Below are 16,259 nucleotides of genomic sequence, written 5' to 3'. Positions count from 1 at the left end.
TAAAGATTTCTTGCTGGTCTTCAGAGAACATGAGTTTAGTTCCCAGCACCATCACAGCTGTTTGACAACATGCTATAACTCCCAACTTCAAGGATCTGATGATTGTGGCCTCCACAGGCACCCGTATGCAGGTGAGCTTAAACATATAAACACACAGCCAAGTGTACTGGTTCATGCTTTTAATCCCAGCCATTGGAAGTCAGAAGCCAGTGAATCTGTTTGATGTCAGACTGTTCTAAATAGCAAGAGCACAGCCACAGGTACAGTATGAGGCCCTTTCTCAAAAAACAAAAATATCCCCCAAACTCAACCAAACAAGCAAATAAATAAATAAGGGTAAAACACATATACAAAAATATAATTTGAGCCAGGTGTGGTGGTACAAGCTTTAATTCCAACTCTTTGGTGGCAAAGGCAGGAACTATGTGAGTTCTAGACCAGTCATAGTGAGATCCTGTTTACAAACAAAAAAGAAACAAAGCACTATTATTGGAACAACACATACACTGAAAAGTACAACATATAAAAATCTATGTAAACACCAGAAAATTTCCATTTTCACATAAATGTAAGGAAATTGTAAAGGAATTAATAATACTTTTAAAAAATATGACATATGAGAAAATACTTTTAAGAAGCATATATTTTTACTTTCAAATGAACCATAATTACCAACAAACTAGGTGAAATTAAGTCTACTGTTCTATTAAAAATGCATCTCAGTTCAATGAATCCAACAGCTCTACAGTAAAGTTGAAAAAGTTCTACCTCATTTCATTTAAACAATACCATTTAAATGACATTAATTAACCAAACTTACACTACCTCAACACAATTTTTTTTATATATGATTGCTATTGTTAGGGACAGTCTCTTGGTAGCTTCAACATTCCAAACAGTAGGTAATACAGGCAGGCAAAATTATGACATTGTTTATGAAATCTTATTTCAAAACTATAAAAAAAACAATGTAAAAGGTTACATATAAGACTTGAACAATGACAAAAATTCTCATAATTTTACTGTAATCCAGGTTATTTCCAGAAATATTCTGTACAAATAAATTTGTTCAGTCTCCACATTTATTATTCTTATAAGATTGAATTACATAATATTTCATAAATTTTCTTATGTGAAAAATCCACAACTGTTTGCTTTATACACATAATTACTTAAAGATGTGTTTTTAATTCTAAGTATGTGTATCACATGTGTTCTGTGCTTGCAGAGGCCAGAAGAGGGCATCACATCTTGGATGTGGAATTAGAGGTGGCTGTGAGCCACACTGTGTGGATGCTGAAAAACTCAGGTCCTCAGGGAGAGCAGTATGTGCTTTTAATAGTGGAACCATCTTTTCTTTTTGTAAAGAAAATTCCACTTGCTTCTAACTGGTTCTTCTTAAACCTCCCATGTGGTGCTCAAACCCACTATATCCGTTATAGTTCTCTGATCTCTACCATCTCTTCTTCACCAAGTGCTAGAATAAAAGGCACGCCCTACCATGCCCAGTGCAATAGGATGTTATCCTATATATATTTGCATATTGGGGATACAACTACACTTTTGCAGCTTTCAGTTAGTTAATCTCCACTGTTTTTAAAAATAAATATTCAGTTTGTGTGTGAGTCCAAGTGTGTACCTGGAACTCAGAGGTAAACATTTGGGAATTCTCTATATCCACTATAAGGGACCCTGGGATGGAACTCAGATTACCTGACTTAGGAAAAAACACCTTTACCCATTGAGCCTTCTTGTGAGTTGTTCACACTCTTCTTTCCTTCATACCTCACAACATAAGTAAGCACAGGCAAGGCCACCAGATACACTGCTGTAAATTTCCAGTTCTTTCTGTCAGCTTCCATGCATATAAAGGGATGTGGAACACACAAAAGCTTCTCTATTTTTGAATGTGTAAGGTTTCTCTCCAATGAATTCTTTCATGTTTCACAAGATAGCTGCAATCACTGAAGGCTTTCCCGCACTTTTTACATACATATGGTTTCTCTCCAGTGTGAATTCGTTCGTGACGGTAACGGGCACTCTGATGTGTAAAGGCTTTTCCACAATGCTTACATATGTAAGGTTTCTCTCCAGTATGAGTTCTTTCATGATTGCGAAGGTATGTGGAACACCTAAATGCTTTCTTACAATGTTTACATACATAAGGCTTTTCTCCAGTATGAGTTCGTTCATGATTGTAGCAGGCCTTACGTTGAATGAAAGCCTTCCCACAATGCTTACATGCATAAGGTTTCTCTCCAGTGTGGATCTTTTCATGGCTGATAAGATGACTGGAATGAATGAATGCCTTTCCACACTTTTTACATACATATGGTTTTTCTCCAGTATGAATTCTTTCATGACTGTAACGGGTACTGGAATGTGTAAAGGCTTTCCCACAATGCTTACATGTGTAAGGTTTCTCTCCAGTGTGAGTTCTTTCATGGTTGCGAAGGCATGTGGACCATGTAAATGCCTTTCCACACTGCTTACATACATAGGGCTTTTCTCCAGTGTGTGTTCTTTCATGATTGTAACAAGCATCACGCTGGATGAAGGACTTGCCACACTGCTTACACGCATAAGGTTTTTCTCCAGTGTGAATTCTTTCATGGTTGCGAAGGGACGTAGAACAGGTAAATGCTTTTCCACACTGCTTGCAAACATAGGGTTTCTCTTCAGTGTGAATTATTTCATGTCTATAACAGGCGCTGTGATGGCTGAATGCTTTTCCACAATGCTTACAGGCATAAGGTTTCTCTCCAGTGTGAGTTCTTTCATGGACAAGAAGGTGTGATGAACGAATGAATGCCTTGCCACACTGCTTACACACATAGGGAGCGTCTCCACTGTGGATTCTTTCATGTTTCTGAAGGTACGAGTAGTGTCTAAATGCTTTTCCACACTGATTACACACATAACATTCCTTCCCAGTATGAATTTTTTCATGGTAGACAAGCTGACTGAAATTAACAAAGGTTTCGCCACACTGTGTACACATAAACGGTCTTGCTCCAGTGTGCATTCTTTCATATATTTGAAAGTAAGTGTATTTCCTGACGGCTTTATCAAACTGATTGTATTCGTGACATGTACCATCACCGTAAATTTGCTCATCATTTTTGTCAGAAGTGTGAATCCTATACACTTCGTTAGATTGTTTCTTTTTATGAAATATCTGCCTAGGACTTTTGAGTACCTGAAAGTATTCGGAAGAGGTGAAATCTGCATAATGTTTCTCATGTTGAAATGCTATTTCCACATATCCCTTATTCTCAAATGGTTTCTTTCCCGTTTCACTTGTGAGATGCACAGCTGAGGGTAAATGACCAATGGTGCCTCTTGCACACATACTGCTTTCCCGTACTGCTGTTGCAGAAGGCATGTGCTCATTATCAACATATTCCGGAATTGGGTGGTGGGCTTCTCCACACTGACAACCATTTCCACATTTACAGTCTCTCTCAGTTAGCTGAGTTCTACAGAAAGAAAAAGGAAACAAAAGAACATAACATTTTAAGATTAGCCAAGAGAAGCCCTAGAGGCTGGATGCTGTGACTCACTCCCATTAACTCCCATTAATAAATAGAGTATTTAGGAGGCAGCAGCAGAATGACATCAACTTTGAGGTTCACATGGAAAGGGCCTGACTTAAGGGACAATACTAAATGTGGACTTTATTTGTATATAGAATTTTTCTTCAAGAGTGTAGACCCTTGCGGGCTCCTCATGCTCCACTGGAATACCCTGTACCCACTGCTATATAGGTAATACCAATTGGACTCCAGGGATTATTTAAAATAAAAAAAACTTCTACAAAGAAACCATGTGGTTACTAGAAGAGGGATGCGAGGAAGGGTCCTGGAGGAGTTGGAGAGAAAGGAAAAGGACAGATCTATGATTAGATACATTGCCCACATGTGTGTAATTACCAAAGAATAAGTTTTGGAAATGTCTCTACCAGTTAACAATGGGGAAAATTACTCATGCAAAGGTGTGAAGCAAGCATGATGAAATTTGAAATACCTGAGTAATCTTCACAAGATTTATTGAAGCTAGATCACAGTTTAAAACTGAAATTCACTGTACTTAATATAGAAGCATATATCCAAGTCCTAAAGTCAACCTGATAAAAATAGATTAAATACTTTTGTGCATGAAGAGGAGATTGTATAGCTCAAATCACTGGAGAATGGCTTACACTGCCTGATGTTGTAACACATTTAGGAAATATTACTAGAGTACACAGATGGAATTCCCATCAACTCTGGATGGACAAATTAATACAGGTTTTAGAAAACATTGTCATAGAACCATTTTACATTAAGATGTAGTTGGATCATTGGTTTGGTTTTCATCTTTCCTAAAATATTACAAATATTTGATGCAAATTCCATGCTTTTGAGTGTGAATTACCGAAAACTTCTTCTGAAATTTTCACACTCCTCTTCAATGTTTTCTTCTGTTTTCCCTGGGAGTAAATCAAAAGAAATCATTATGACTTATCCAACACTAGAAAACACTTATTAAAGTCTACCGTTTACTGTGGTACAATATGACTTGGAATGCCACAAATACTATCAGGTCCCCTTTCAATATTTCAATTCATGAAACTACATTCAATATTTCAATTCATGAAACTACACAAATAAGCAAGAAAAGCTGTTCTCTCACTCAGTAGGTAAAAGAATCATAGTGTTTTGTTTTTACCTATAGAGATCAGGTTCATAAAAGTTTCTGTCATCACATCTCTGTAAAGCTTCTTCTGACTAGAATTCAAGAAAGCCCACTCTCCTGGACTGAAGTTCACAGCCACATCCTCAAAGGTCACTGGCTCCTAAAAAAAATAATAGCGCAATGGTTAGTGTTAACTGCCAGTTTGACAAGATCTGACACCTTGACAGGACCAGACCATCACCGTGAAAGCTGGAAGACAAGACTGTGGACAGAAATGCAGATCAGCAGCCCATCTCGTGACATTTTGGAGAAAAATTAGAACTCCATCAGACACTGAGACCGAGGTCATCTTTTCCTTTGCCACATATCTGGACTCACACCAGTGGACCAGGGTTTAAGATCCTGGATGGAGTTGAATATAAAACAATGGACTAATTTATGTGACTGAGGAAAGGGGTGTCTGCAGCCTTAAATTTTGGATGAGCAGATTATTACAGACAACAGAGTTGCTGTATTGCTAAAGAGATTAGTACTGGACACTGGGGTAATAGAGAGGCAGCGAGCACAGGGAGTAACTAATGAGACCCTACTTGATTTGGACAGTGCAAATATCCCTTCCTCAAAAATGCTCTTACCAACTTAATGACAACTTCTTGTCAATCTAGTGTCCTCTACGCATCAGGATGCAAGTATGCCTGCTTTAAACAGTTAAAATAAATTATTTCCCTTGGCAACACCTGGGAAAGTCTGGACTCCATTCACATACACACCCAGATTATGGGCTGATCTGACAAGAACTAGTTTTAGGTAGATGGGAAATAAGACAAACATTGCAAATGAACCTATGAGGATAATCAGTCTTCTCTCTTCCATCTTATGCTTATACATGGGTATGACCAAATTCTGACAAATTACAGAAAAGGACATGTGCAGTGAACAGAGACTTACCCCAAACCAGCCTATCAATCAGAACCATCCGTGCATGTTAACCTTCCTTAGCAATCAAACTCCTCCTCCTTTCTAACTCCATAACAAGGGGAGACCAGAAACCATAATTGAGGTCCTCAAGTACCCTCAGTTCTCAGGACTGAAACCATACTTTGCAGCTACTTGGTTTTACAAGGCTTGTTCTAGGGATGGAGAGATTGCTCAACAGGAAATAGCTGCTCTGCCAGGTAGTGGTGGGGTACACCTCAACTCCTGGGAAGCAGAGGCGGGCAAATCTACATGAGTCTGACCTACAGGGCAAGCTCCAGGACTATCAGGGCTACAGAGAAAAACTGGCTCAAAAAAAAGATGAAGGAGGAGGAGGAAGAAGAAGTAGAAGGAGGAGGAGGAGGAGGAGAAAGAGAAGGAGGAGGAGGAGGAGGAGGAGGAGGAGGAGGAGAAGGAGGAGGAGGAGGAGGAGGAGGAGGAGAAGAAGAAGAAGAAGAAGAAGAAGAAGAAGAAGAAGAAGAAGAAGAAGAAGAAGAAGAAGAAGAAGAAGAAGAAGAAGAAGAAGAAGAAGAAACAAACAAAAGAAAGAGTAATTGCTGCTCTTAAACTGGAGCGGAGTTTGTTCCCAGTACCCACAGTCAGGTAGCTTACAAGTGCAACTCCAGGGGATCCGACAACTTATTTGTGCATCCACTGGCACCAGTACTCCCCTGCACACTGACACACATATAGACCAAATTAAAAAGAAAATATCTTTTCATAAAAATCAGGATTTTCTTCTTTTTTTCCATTTGATTCTCCTCCTTGTGTTCTTACATGTGTGTGAGACAGATAGCATCATTGGTTCAGTAGTCAATGTGTGCTTGCTTGTAGAGATAAGCAGAAAAGTAAAAGGAGAAAGGAAAAAATCCTTTGTGGGCATAGATGACAGAAAACAACTACAAGCTACTGTATTGCTGGCCACGTGACTATTGAGAAACGATGACTGAAAATAGCTTTGCTCTGGGCGCTGGAGCCTGGAGCAAACTAAACCACTCCCGCTGAGGCATAATTGCTCTGTCCCAAGCTCCACAACCACCTCAAGAGAACAAAGTCCTGACTGGGGATCATCTACTTCTTAGTTTTCCCTTGAGTACTCCCTGGCCCTTTAAAGCCGCTGCGTCTGCCCACACATCATACAGTTAAGTTAGTAGGTGTCAGCCCATTGCTGGATAACCAGGCCACTGGGAAATCAGACCCTTCTGGTTATGAGAGACTGTCAAGTCAATCAATGTATGTCTAGTATGAGCAACTTACATACTCCTTTCTGTGGCTTTACATCTGTGACTTTCAAATATCTCAGCTTTCTACACTAACACAATGTGTACATCTGAAGGCTGAGGGGCCCTGCCTTTTTTTGTAACATGAGCTGCAGATAACCTGTTCTCTCTAATTATGGAGTAGTAACCACTGATGGACGATTTCTCTCCTATTTCCTAACCAAACCCAAAGGAAACAGGCTCTCTCTGGTCACAGCCTTTCCCGGACTTTCCTTACTGGATATGTGGCCCGGCAGGACTCCTCTCTTGTAATGATTATGTCATCACTCCTACCGAGAAACCTCTTCAACTCGCGCTCAACAGTAACTCAACTCACCAGCCAGTGCCTTTACAAGAGGTTCCCTGGGAGATCACGTACTCCAACTGGAGGCTGCCACGAAAAGACTAAGGCACGAAAGCATAGGAAAGGCCTTAGCAACATGGAACATCGCTTAGCCTGTGCTATGTGTATGTGCTACTCCAACAAGGCACCTGAGAGCATGGTAGTAACCTAGGACACCTTCCCCCACCCCTGCATCAGGCAACTTATATACCTGTTTCAAATGATGTAAATAAGTTACTCCCTTTAGGAAACCCTCAGCAAAACCCCATTTCTATTCAAATACAAACTATTACATGTCCGAGTCATGTGAACATTGGGCCAATCCAGGATTAGCTAGTTTTTGCTGTAAGTTCAATAAGACAAATTATGTCCTCCAAGGGATTTTTTAAAAAAATATTTACAATATTTACAATCTTATGCTTATGTATATTTAGGAGTGTATATGATTAAAACCAGAAGCATAATGGAAAATGACATATTAAATCTCACCAAGGGTTAAACTGATTTTGTGGACAAAGACACAAAGAAAATAGGGCATATATTCTTAGGGGTTTTTTTGTTTGTTTGTTTTTGTTTTTTGACAGGGTTTCTCTGTGTAACAGCTTTGGCTGTCCTGGAACTCACATTTTAGACCAGGCTGGCTGAGAACTCACAGAGAACCATCTGCCTCTGCTTCCCCAGTGCTAAGATTAAAGGTTCGGGCCACTACGCCTGGCAAGTGCACATTTTTGTTGGTGACCCTGTCAGAGGAGCAGCAGGTGGCAATTGACTTCAGGAGTTCTGCCCACCAGAATGCAAGGCATTGATGAGCAAATCTTAGACAGGCAAGGCCTGGGGGCTTCAGCTCCAGAATGTCTCTTGCTATTGTTGTGTCTTTGCATGTTTGTTTCTACCATATTTCTCTGGTATCTGGCATGGTGTAAATAGATGTAGGGGAATCCTTATTGCCTTTAATGTGGTGTGATTATCTCCTGGAAATATTCCATTCAACTGGACGTTTTTACCTGTGGATTATTATGAAGATGATTTCCTCTTAAGCTGTACTAACTAAAGCAATGATTTTATACAAAAATAGTGTTAAATAGAATTTTGACGATTGAGGGTTTTTAAATAATTATAGTAAAGGATTGTAATAGAAGATAGTTTAGTGGAAAAATAAATAGAGGTTAAAAACAAGAGTGTTGTCTATGTCCCTGAAAAAAAAAGTGTCATCCATCTGGCACAACTGAGTCCCAGAAGCTAAGAGAGCTTAAGTTCTTTTAATCTTAATGTTGGGAGATATGTTCATGGGTTTTGGTGTGCATCACAGCTAAAACAAAGTTTTAAATAATGACTTAAAGTTAGGTTGAGATGTTTTTTTGTTTAATGGCTTTGAGGTAGAAAATCTTGGGGAACAATTTAAAGTTTATAAAGGTACACTTTTTTTAAAAAACTTTTTTTTCCCACAAGAAGCCGTGGGAGAGAGACACCGTTCACACAAGCAGCACACGCACAGACACGACACGCGGGATTCGAACTCGCCGACACACGCACTCACGCGGGCGCCCTACACGATGAACCACCGCGTGGCTTGCTAGGCACACTTTTAATAGTTAAACAAGGGACTCGTTGAAGGCAGGGAACAGGAACAATGGCAGCCTGGCTATTGCTGGCTGATGAAGTGTGTGCCTTTCTTTCTAGAACGGCTTGATGACCAAAAGTGATGATTAATTCCTTGTGCCCATTTTTGCCCTCAGTTTCCTGATAGTAAAAAAACAAAACAAAACAAAACTGTTAGTAAGTGGGTGTTCACCCTAAGGATGAAAATAGAGCTAATTGTTTTTCATATATAAAAGTTTAGATTAATGATTCTTTTAAGGATATTTCTAAGATTATCTTTTGAGATAAATAATAAAGTGATTGATCTTTTCTTTGTAGCCACAAAATGCAGTCTGCCAGCAAAAGAACTGCCTGGGGAAAATACCTTGCTTGCTTACACTCTGTTCATCTATAACAAGTTGCTTGGGTATGAATGTATGTGGGTTCTTGAGACAACTTGCTTTTTACCTGTAATACATAATGTTCAATCATGTAAAAGCTATGGAAAACATAGTGTTTTCTACTTGCATTCATTATAATTATTCACTTAAAAATAGAATGTAACCACATTGTAATTTTTATTTTGTTTGAAGGATTTTTCTGGAGTATATAAGTTGTAAGGGAAAAAATAAACTTAGAAGGAAGACATCAAGAGAGATAGAAGGGATACACCTGGTTAGAGGTAAGAAAAAAAGAAAAGAAGATGATAGGGAGACTCTCTAAAGGTGTGTGTGTTTGTGTGTGTGTGTGTGTGTGTGTGTGTTTCCTTTTGCACTGGCCCCAGAAAGTTAAGTTTAGCCCCACCTCGTCAGCCCTAGAGAATTAAGTTTTACTCCCTAAGATAGAAAAGTCGAGTGATTAGTTTGCCAACTCCGTGGATTCCTCTCAATTCCTGATCTGCTAAAGGTTGGTCCTTACAGCAGCAAGATACACTCTTAAGAACTCAATATCACACACCCAAACAATCTCTTTATCATCAAAGCATGAAATTCCCACAATACTTGAGGTTATGTTAGTTAAGTTCCAGCATGGATTTGGGAGGGGCGCACAAGGGAGAAGGAGAGTCAGAATTTCTCTGTGGCTACAGGTAGGCTAATCATACTCCAGTGGATGAGGCCACACCCACCCATTTTCATCTGCATCTCCTAATGGCTGAGGATGTTGAACACTTTGTATTTATAAGCCATTTCTCTTTCTTCTCATGAGAATGTTCTGTTCAGTTCCACAGTCCACTTTTTTTATTTGCCTTGGTGGTTTGCCTGCATGTATGTCTGTGTGAGAGTGTTGGATCCCCTGGAACTGGAGCTATAGACAGTTGTGAGCTGCCATGTGGGTGCTGGGAATTGAACGGGGGTGATTTGGAAGAGCAGTCAGTGCTCATAATGGCTAAGCTATCTTTCCAGCCCCACAGTCCACTTTTTAATTAGGGTGTTTGATGCCTTGATTCTTTTTATGTTGTTTTGAATCGCTTTGTATTACAGACACTAATCCCTTTTAGAGGTATAGCTGATTTTCTCCCATTCTGTGGGCAGCCTGCCTCTTCATGTAATTGACTCTTTGTTGTACAAAAGATTTTCAGTGTCATGAAATTCCATTTGTTTTACTTGAAGTCCTATCTAGAAATTCCTTACCTGTGCTTGTCATCTGAACTGCACTTACAAAATTTTCATCGAGAAATTTCTGGATATTAAGTTGTTTGTTAAGGTTCTAATCAATTTGGGGTTGAGTTTTGTGCAAAGTGAAAGATAAGGATCTAGTTTCATTTGTCTGCATTTTACAGCTACAGTAAGAGGCCACCTCACTCCAGTCAAAAATGGCCATCGTGCCGGGCGGTGGTGGCGCACGCCTTTAATCCCAGCACTCGGGAGGCAGAGGCAGGCGGATCTCTGAGTTCGAGGCCAGCCTGGTCTACAAGAGCTAGCTCCAGGACAGGCTCTAGAAACTACAGGGAAACCCTGTCTCGAAAAACAAAACAAAACAAAAACAAAAACAAAAACAAAAACAAAAAAAAAAAAACGCCATCGCGAGGAATAAAAATGACAACCAGCACTGGCCTGGATGTAGGTAAAAGGAAGCCCTTGTCCTGTTGGTGAAAATGTAAACTAGTGCACACCCTGTGGTCATCAGCCTGGAGGTTTCTAAAGAAACAGAAACAGGGCTGAAAAGATTGTTGAATAGTTGAGAGCCCAGGCAGCACTTGCAGAACCCCTAGGCTGTATTCTCAGCATTCACCTCACAACTGTCTGTAACTCCAGCTCCAGAGAATCTGACACCTTCTTATGCTCTTCATGGACACGTACATAATGCAATATACAGGCATAGCTGTAGGAAAAATACTCATGCAAATAAACATAAATAAAAAATTCCAAAACTTGAAATACATTTATCATATTGCCTGGCTATACCACTCCTGGGCATATGCACACAGCACTTTGTACCTTATTCTAGAGATACACTGGCACATCCATGTTCACGGCTGAGCAGTTCACAGTAGGTAGGAAAAAGAATCAACCTAGATATCCTTCGACTTAAGAACGTATAATGAAAATATATGGTGTTATCTACACAACAGCTGTAGAGAAAAATGAAGTCGTGAAAATTTCATGAAAATGGACAGAACTGAAAAAATTATACTGAGTCAGTTCAACTAGGCTAAAAAAAAAAAACAAAACACTGCAAGGTTTTTCTCATCTGAGGTTCCTAGGTGTATGTGGAAGAGAAGAAAGCAAAACCAGGCTATTGGCAGGGAGGATGCATGGAGGTGTAGAATACAGATAAAACAGAAGTTGAGAGTGGAGCGCTGGGACTGAAGGGCTCAAGCAGGCTTGGGAATGACAGAGATGGCAAAAAGAGGAGCCAGAATAAGGCTTAAAAAAATAAAACGCACAAAGAAGTTATTTGGGCACTTATGATCGTGCAGTCCAAGTTAAATATAAATATAAAAATATATAATATATATATGCATACATATATTTAGTGAACACACATATACTATAATATACATAACGAGAGGGATATTAGAACATATGCTATATGAATGATCAGTGAGAAAATATTGGAAGCTAAAGGTTTAAGAAGGGATAAGAATGGAACATAGGGGAAAGGAGGGTTAAGAACTGAGTTAACCAAAACTAAAGATGTGTGAAGTAGCGTTATGAAACAGCACTAGCTTGTAAAACTAATTTAAAATACATTTTTTTCTTGGAGGGGGTGGGGAACAGAGCCTTACGAGGTAGCCCTTGTTAGTCTGGAACTCTGCCTATAGACCAGGCTGGCCACAAACCCACAAAGACCTAAGCAAGCAGAAGTGCCACCCATTAGTGAACAATGCTGCTCCCTAAAAGCCACAAGGGACTAAATAAAAACGTCAGGGTCAGGCACAGGTCACCACCATATGAGTTATTGGTCAGTGAAGCTTCTGTAGCACCCCAAACAATATAGGCTACTTCCATTGCTTTGGATTACCAACCATAACTAGATGATAAAATTCTACTGTTGAAGACACCACACAATTTGGTTGCGGGATACAGGGAAACCAATCATGAGCTGACCAGGAAACTCCCAGGTAGCTATTTTTTCAGAGCGTTGAGTGGTACTATGAAAGCTGTTGGGAGAGAAGAGGCACCAAAGATTTTATCCTGAGCTGAACTCTGGATGCTACAATACTGATATGCCAGACAAGATGGGCCTACTGGAAAAATGTTTATGGAGCTAAGGAACTTTGCCAATGAAATTTCAGGCCTGCGGCAGAAGACAAAAGTCATGTCTGATAATTTAGCATGGTTAAAACCATGGCTAGGAATGCCATAGGTCCTAAGGGACAAGTCACTGATGTTGTGTTTCTAAGCGCTGATGTTGACACAGTCACGGCCTTCTAAATGTTTGTGCTTCCTTCATGGATGCTTGCTTCTCCCAACCTGGGTCAAAGGGGCTTCTTACTGTAGCCATGGTAGTTAAGACAGAGAAGCATTACTGTTTAAAGTATGAGAATAACTGTGTATTCTCAACCACAGATGGGACATTATATCAACCTTCTGTTCCCAAGACTCAGGAAATATTGCAGAAAAACTGAAGTGAAAATGTAAGCGCTGGGGCATGGGGGGGCAGTATCATCAAATGCTGACCTGACATGGCTGTTGTGTACATGAATTAACAATGGCTGTGGTTACCCACACAAGGTCTGCATGGGATCATGCCAGTGAAAAAGCCCAGCAATGGACTTGGGAGAGGCTTCCAAAGCCCCATCCTTTACTGAAAAGCTAGTTTTAGTTGGTGGTTTCTTGCGGGGGGGGGGAGAGTCATTTTTCTTTTGGAGTGTGGCCTTGTTATGTTTGCCATATTCCTGAACAGAACCCCTTGCCCATGTAAATAAGGGCTGCACTAATTAAACTCAATGGGGGCAAAAGTACACTATTTTAGAAACTGACCCTGTCTTCATACCTTGAATCTACCTTGACCTTAACCCTAGGTACACCGTGAAAATATTCATTTGTTTAGGAGGTAAATAACAGAAAGACTTTACTATATAGAACTCATATGATCTTTTGAAAGAGGCTATGATGGCTGAGAAAATTAAGCTATATATTGCTGCCTAACTATTCTTTCCTTGGTAAAAAGTCTTCCACTTATTTACACTGCACTCTAAATGCCCATCATATTAGAAGATAGAGCTCAAGTAATTTCTCCTGTGACACAGATGTTTGATCAAGCTGTTTTGGTTTGTCTTTGAGACAGGACTTGAAACTATTTACGGTTTAGGATGTCACTGAACGGACAGCAATCCTCCCACCTCAGTCTTGCAATTGCTGAGATTTCAGGATGTCATTATGACCAGCAATGGCTAATATTTTTAATCCCTTCAACAATTGGTACCACAACTACTAAACTCCATCTCTTTCATGTAATTATTTTTACCCATAGAAGAAAGACAGTTAAGTTTTTTAGTCTAATGTTCTCTGTCACTCCCTTTTAACTGGTGTGCGCATGCATACTCGTACACAAAGACACACACAATATTGACATTTAAACGGATAATTTTAACAAAAATGTGTATGTCTTTTATGTGTAACTGCTTTCATTGTAATAAACTATTTTGCTTGATTTTCATTCTGTATTATTTTTTGATATGTCTGTGTGTATAATGCCTGTGTGCAGGCTCTAGAGGCCAGAAGAAAATGCCAGGTCCACAGGAGCTGGGTTTACAGGTGTCGGTGAGCTGCCCAAACTGGCTGCAGGGACAAAACCCAGGTCCCCTGCGAAAGTGGCAAGTATTCTTGATAGCTGTGTCATCTCCTGAGGCCTAAACTTTCCGATTAATTTGGTACTTATTTTCCTTTCAACTTCTACCAGAAAATTAAAAGTGTTCTTTTCTAAGTACAGTTTACCCAGAGTTTTAAAAAATTCAATGTACAAGTAATCTAAACTCACTTTCAAGTAACAGTATACTGTTTCATACACAATGGAAATATTTTACCCTCTCCAAGTTTGTCTTTCTTGTCTTAATATGCAAATGCTCATTATTTTACTTATCATTAACTAGAATTATCTATTACACTGCTAAAAATCCCTTCAATTTGGGTATGAATACAACACAGAGGGAATTTTAAAAAGTAAACATTTTCTTTGTAGCATTTAGTACTTTCTTGAACATAGCAGAATATAAAATCAACATTCAATAAGCAAGAACATTCCTCTATTCCCATAAAGAATGGGCTGAGAGAGAAAACCAGGAACACAATCTCATTCGCAGTAACAGGAAAAGAACTAGAAGTAAAAGATCTCGACCATGACAACTTCAGATGGTAAAGAAACTGAATACCCCAGCCTATGGACTGCAAGAAACAATACTGTGCAAATGGAGATCCCTCAGAGAATGCCATGTGATAAATACTGATTAAATACTCTCAGACTCAGCTCCTTCTTCTTGGAGAAGCAGCTCAGGGCACACAAACAACAATACAACCGCAAGTACCTGTTCCCCTCCAAAGGGCTCACAAACACCAGGTCTGCAAAGCTTTCCAAAAATCCTAATTTTGGCCTCAGAAATGGTCAATGAAAAAAAATCAAATTTAGGTTTCTCTCCTTCTTCTAAGATTGGGAATTTTGGCCCACGCTCACAAAGGGCAAAATCAAATACCCTCTAGAAATCACCATTTTTTAAAAAGCAGAACACACCCCCCACACGCACAGTTTAATTGATGAGTTGAGGTTTGGGAACGTAGCCTAAAGCCAAAGTCCTGTCCTACTGGACCGCGGTACTAAAAAGAATATAATTCAGATAGGTGACGACAGAAAAAAATCGAAAGCAGCCCAGATGTACCTGTAAGGGCAGACGAGCAACAGCTCTCACTGCCCACGTCCCCTCACACCAGCCTGGACTCTGTGTCACCAACCTGCCAGCGCTGCGGTAAGTGCTGAGGTGCACATCCCAGGAATGACTCACCCCAAGAAGACAGGGGCCTGGGACGAAGTAGCTTCCCTGGGACAGAACCGGACGGGATCCGACGTCGGGCCGCTGCTCTGCACACAATTCCAGAGCTCTGGGGATAGGCGAGCCAGCAGGGCACACCCGCTGGACAGCACCAGGGGACCGGCCAGGCGACAGCGCTGCAGGAGGATTCCAGGATCCCGGGGCACACTCACCATTTCCTCTTTCAGATGCATGCACGTGTTCTTCCCAATCGGCTCGAAACCAGGAGAGACAGGTAGTGTAGACCCAGCACCGCAGGCCTCCTCGACAACACAGGACTCAAACATGGTGGCACGGAGGGGGCCTTCCGAATATTCGCGCTCCTCATTGGACAGTTTGTGAAGGGCAGCAACAGCCTCCCTGATTGACGGAAGATGCGGGCAGCCTTGCGCTTAAATGCCTGAATTAATCACCTTCACCTTCCCAGAGGCAGTCAGAATGACAGTTTCCATCGTACTCCAAGTTCTGTTTTTAAAGCTGGGTTAAGCCTGTTCCGACCAGGTTTATAGCTTTTCATTTAAGGGGAGCAGGGGACCATGCTCCAAACTTTCAGGTGCCTACACGCTTGGGGTGTGTGTGTGTGTGTGTGTGTGTGTGTGTGTGTGTGTGTGTGTGTGTGTTGTGCGGTGATTGTCCTACACAGTATGTTAGTACATCTTACACAGGTCCTAATGGGAAGGCTTATATAAGGCCTGAATTATCATTTGTCTCTTTCAAAGTCTAGGCTAACTTTGTTTTGTCTTATACCAATCATTTTCTTCTTTGGTTATACTTTCCTGTTAGGGTATAAAACCATTAGGGATGGCCAAAAGTAACCATTATAATTACTGTTATTGTTATTATTATAAAAACTATTGTTATTTATCGCTGTTATTATAGTTGTTGCTGTTAGGGTCAGTTTAGATTACAGTCCATGAGATACTGGGTATTTAGGACTCCCAAGTTCCTTAAGCTTTTC

At 40.3% G+C, this 16,259-nt stretch overlaps 1 protein-coding gene across 1 annotated transcript; it reads right to left on the bottom strand.

The window, feature by feature from the left end:
- Positions 1–372: 372 nt before the first annotated feature.
- Positions 373–15,583, bottom strand: LOC119806790 (zinc finger protein 883-like). The gene is made up of 4 exons (XM_038318781.1): positions 15,475–15,583; positions 4,711–4,837; positions 4,417–4,471; positions 373–3,479 (listed from the first exon to the last, which is right to left on the bottom strand). The coding sequence occupies exons 1-4, from the start codon at positions 15,493–15,495 to the stop codon at positions 1,898–1,900; spliced, it is 1,785 nt and encodes a 594-aa protein (XP_038174709.1). The 5' UTR covers positions 15,496–15,583; the 3' UTR covers positions 373–1,897.
- Positions 15,584–16,259: the final 676 nt, after the last annotated feature.

The sequence above is a fragment of the Arvicola amphibius genome, chromosome 2 (assembly GCF_903992535.2).
Source record: "Arvicola amphibius chromosome 2, mArvAmp1.2, whole genome shotgun sequence".
Classification (NCBI taxonomy): domain Eukaryota; kingdom Metazoa; phylum Chordata; class Mammalia; order Rodentia; family Cricetidae; genus Arvicola; species Arvicola amphibius.
The sequence above is the reverse complement of the archived record's forward strand: the minus strand, read 5'-3'. Positions and strand labels throughout refer to the sequence as shown.